The sequence below is a fragment of the Echinops telfairi genome, unplaced genomic scaffold, assembly GCF_000313985.2.
Source record: "Echinops telfairi isolate 266 unplaced genomic scaffold, ASM31398v2 ScPeMD7_7473;HRSCAF=8511, whole genome shotgun sequence".
NCBI lineage: Eukaryota > Metazoa > Chordata > Mammalia > Afrosoricida > Tenrecidae > Echinops > Echinops telfairi.
This window is the reverse complement of record NW_022111377.1, coordinates 6,315,834-6,318,482: the sequence shown is the minus strand read 5'-3', so window position 1 is coordinate 6,318,482 and position 2,649 is coordinate 6,315,834. Positions and strand designations below refer to the sequence as shown.

General features: G+C 46.5%; 1 protein-coding gene across 1 annotated transcript in view; it reads right to left on the bottom strand.

Annotated features, from left to right (window-relative positions):
• Positions 1–2,649, bottom strand: part of ITIH5 (inter-alpha-trypsin inhibitor heavy chain 5) — a gene marked incomplete at its 5' end in the record, with an annotated part of 125,102 nt that overhangs the window by 16,653 nt on the left and 105,800 nt on the right. The window contains 2 exons of the mRNA XM_045285585.1: positions 1,060–1,628; positions 2,326–2,398. Of these exons, the coding sequence (XP_045141520.1) occupies positions 1,060–1,628; positions 2,326–2,398 (642 nt within the window). The remainder of the gene's footprint in view (positions 1–1,059; positions 1,629–2,325; positions 2,399–2,649) is intronic.

Sequence of the window (2,649 nt, the reverse complement as noted above, 5' to 3'; positions counted from 1 at the left end):
GCTCTCTGCCAGACTCAAACACTTCTCAGAATTAGAGTACAGGGAATAAGCCCACTGGCATCGAGTCAGTAATTCTGGCTCGTACTGACCGGGAAAGACAGAGTAGAATTGCCCTGTAAGGTTCACGAGGCTGCAAACCTTTATGGAAGCAGACCGCCACATCTCTCTCTTGTCGAGTGGCTGCTAGGTTGGGACTCGTGACCTTTTGGTTAGGGCCCCACTCAAGTACTAGGAGCACATTGTTGGATGTCTAATAGGGTCGGTAATGATATCAGTTCCCTCTGGAGATGTAAGCTTGACAAGAGTCTTAAGATGTTACACAAAGATCACATAAAAAGAAGGTTATTGATTAGCTGAACCACCGTTCCTTTCTCCCATTCTCCTTCAAAACAGCCCATGACTGAGGAGACCCTGAGAGAATAGGTTTGTAAATGGTGCGGTCTCTCTGGAATCCAGATCCCAATGGACCCGTGGTGTCAGGTAACTAAAATCAAACATACACATAATATGAGGATTATGCTAAAGTACTCGAAAATCAAGTTATAGAAGGCACCTAAACACGAACCTTCATTTGGTCATTTGCTGCCTCTGATTTTGCCTGTGCAATGGTGGGTACTCAATTGACTGATGATTTATGGATGGACTGATTTTAATGGGCAATGTTTCTGGGCCAAATGCCACCTTTTAACACACATCTACCAGAACTCCCAGTTTATAACAAAGTAAATACAACAAATCTGATATGTTCTTTGATGACCATAAGGTGCACCTAGGAGTGCTATTATGAAAGTGAAACTGATGAAAAATAACAAGACTAATCTAAATACTATATCATAGTTTCCAAAATCAGTAAACTCTAAGTAGTAGGACTTTGAAACAAAATAAGATAAATAGTATTGATGATGAGATGTGATACATAAAAAGAAGATCATTTTATAAATAATGTAAAATGAAAACCAACGGACTATGGAGGAGGTGACTCTGGACTTCAAAGGAATCAAACTTGAGACCCTGAAGTCTACTGGTCCTCCAGTCTGGCCGTCTGCAGCGTCTGGTTACCTGGTTGCATGTTAGCTCCTCGTAAGCTTTGCATCACGGTTTCAGGGCCTGCCACGGCCGACATGCCACCATAGCCGTGCTCTAGGCTCTCCGTGTGAGTCTCTTCAGCTGGTCGCTTTAGCTTCATGGAGGTGAACGGGGTGAGGAAGTGGTAATTCACCGCCAGGGTCCCAGCCTTCTGCCTCAGCCGCTCCTTCTCCTGCTCATCATCAGTCTTCAGCCAGGCATTCAGCAGGTCCTTCACGGTGAGGTAGCTCCAGAGACGCTCGACGTGGTTGGGGTCCTCCTGGCCACCACCCTTGGGCCTGGAGCTACCGGTGACATCATTCCCCTCTTTCTGGGGCTCCACGGGCACATCTGTCTTCAGTAAGACAAACTTCTTACTGTTGCTGGCTGTGACCTCCACATGCAATTGATCCATTTTCCTGTCCGCCAGCTTCCCAGCAATGATGATTTCCGAGCCATTGAAGTAGTTGGGGAACAGGGTTTGGGTGGCATGCTTCACTAAGTTGGATGGGTAATCAATGCGGATATCTGAGAGGAGTGGGGTCCTGATCTCATCGTAGAACCTGGAGTGGATGACCAGAGAGAAACAGAGTCAGGATCCTGCCCTGGCTGAAGGTAAGAGAGGGCCTGAAGGAGATGATGAACTGTATCTTGCAAGCTGTCCAGTCCCACATTCCACCCCACCCAGCAGCTCTGCAATGAGGTCAGTCAGCAGGAGCTTACACCCAACTGGCAAAAGAGCACTCACTCCCACACAAGGCTGCCTCATCTCGTTTTCATTGATTCGTGGATGAGGAAGAACATCCTTCCAGTGATTAAAACCGAAATCCCTGACATCTCCGTTCACTGCCCTCAGTTTTGCTTCTGAAGCAACAAAGAACAAATTTAATCCATCTCAAGGCAACAGCCAGTTAGACGACTAAAACACAGTGTGGTGGTTGCCTTCAGAGGGTGGGTTACACTCTGGCTCACTAAATGTAAGGTCAGTGGTTCCAACCCACCAGCTGCTCCGCCCGAGAAAGATGAGGCTTTCTGCTCCTGTAAAGATTGACAGCCTCCGAAACCCACTAGGGCTCTTCCACCCTGTCCTAGCGCGTCGCTATGAGTCACATCTGAGTCGATGCCAATATGTTTTGGAGGTTAATCATTCCCAGTTTCATTAACTGTTCCTCATACAATACCATTTAAAGACTCCCTAATAACTCTTGACAAACACAGCCACATTTCTCAAAGAGCCCTTGGGGTTCAGCGGTTCAGTACAAAGCTGCACCCCAAAAGGACAGCAGCTTGAAGCCATTGCTGCTCTGCAGGAAAAAGATACACAAGGCTGTTTCTAGGCAGGTTTCACAGCGTTGGAAGCACTCTGGCAGTGATTTTGATATTACGCTTGTCTAAAATTCAGCATGTATGTGCATTAACTTTTCTCATAAACAGTTGCTTCTGGCTGAGTAAGAAGACAGTTAAACTTTCTGCTCAAAGACCTCTAGAGCATGTGCCACGGAGTTAGACATCTGCCTCACACCTTTCCTTACAGTATGTCTTGCTTTCCTTACAGTGTGTCTTGCTTTCCTTACAGTGTGTCTT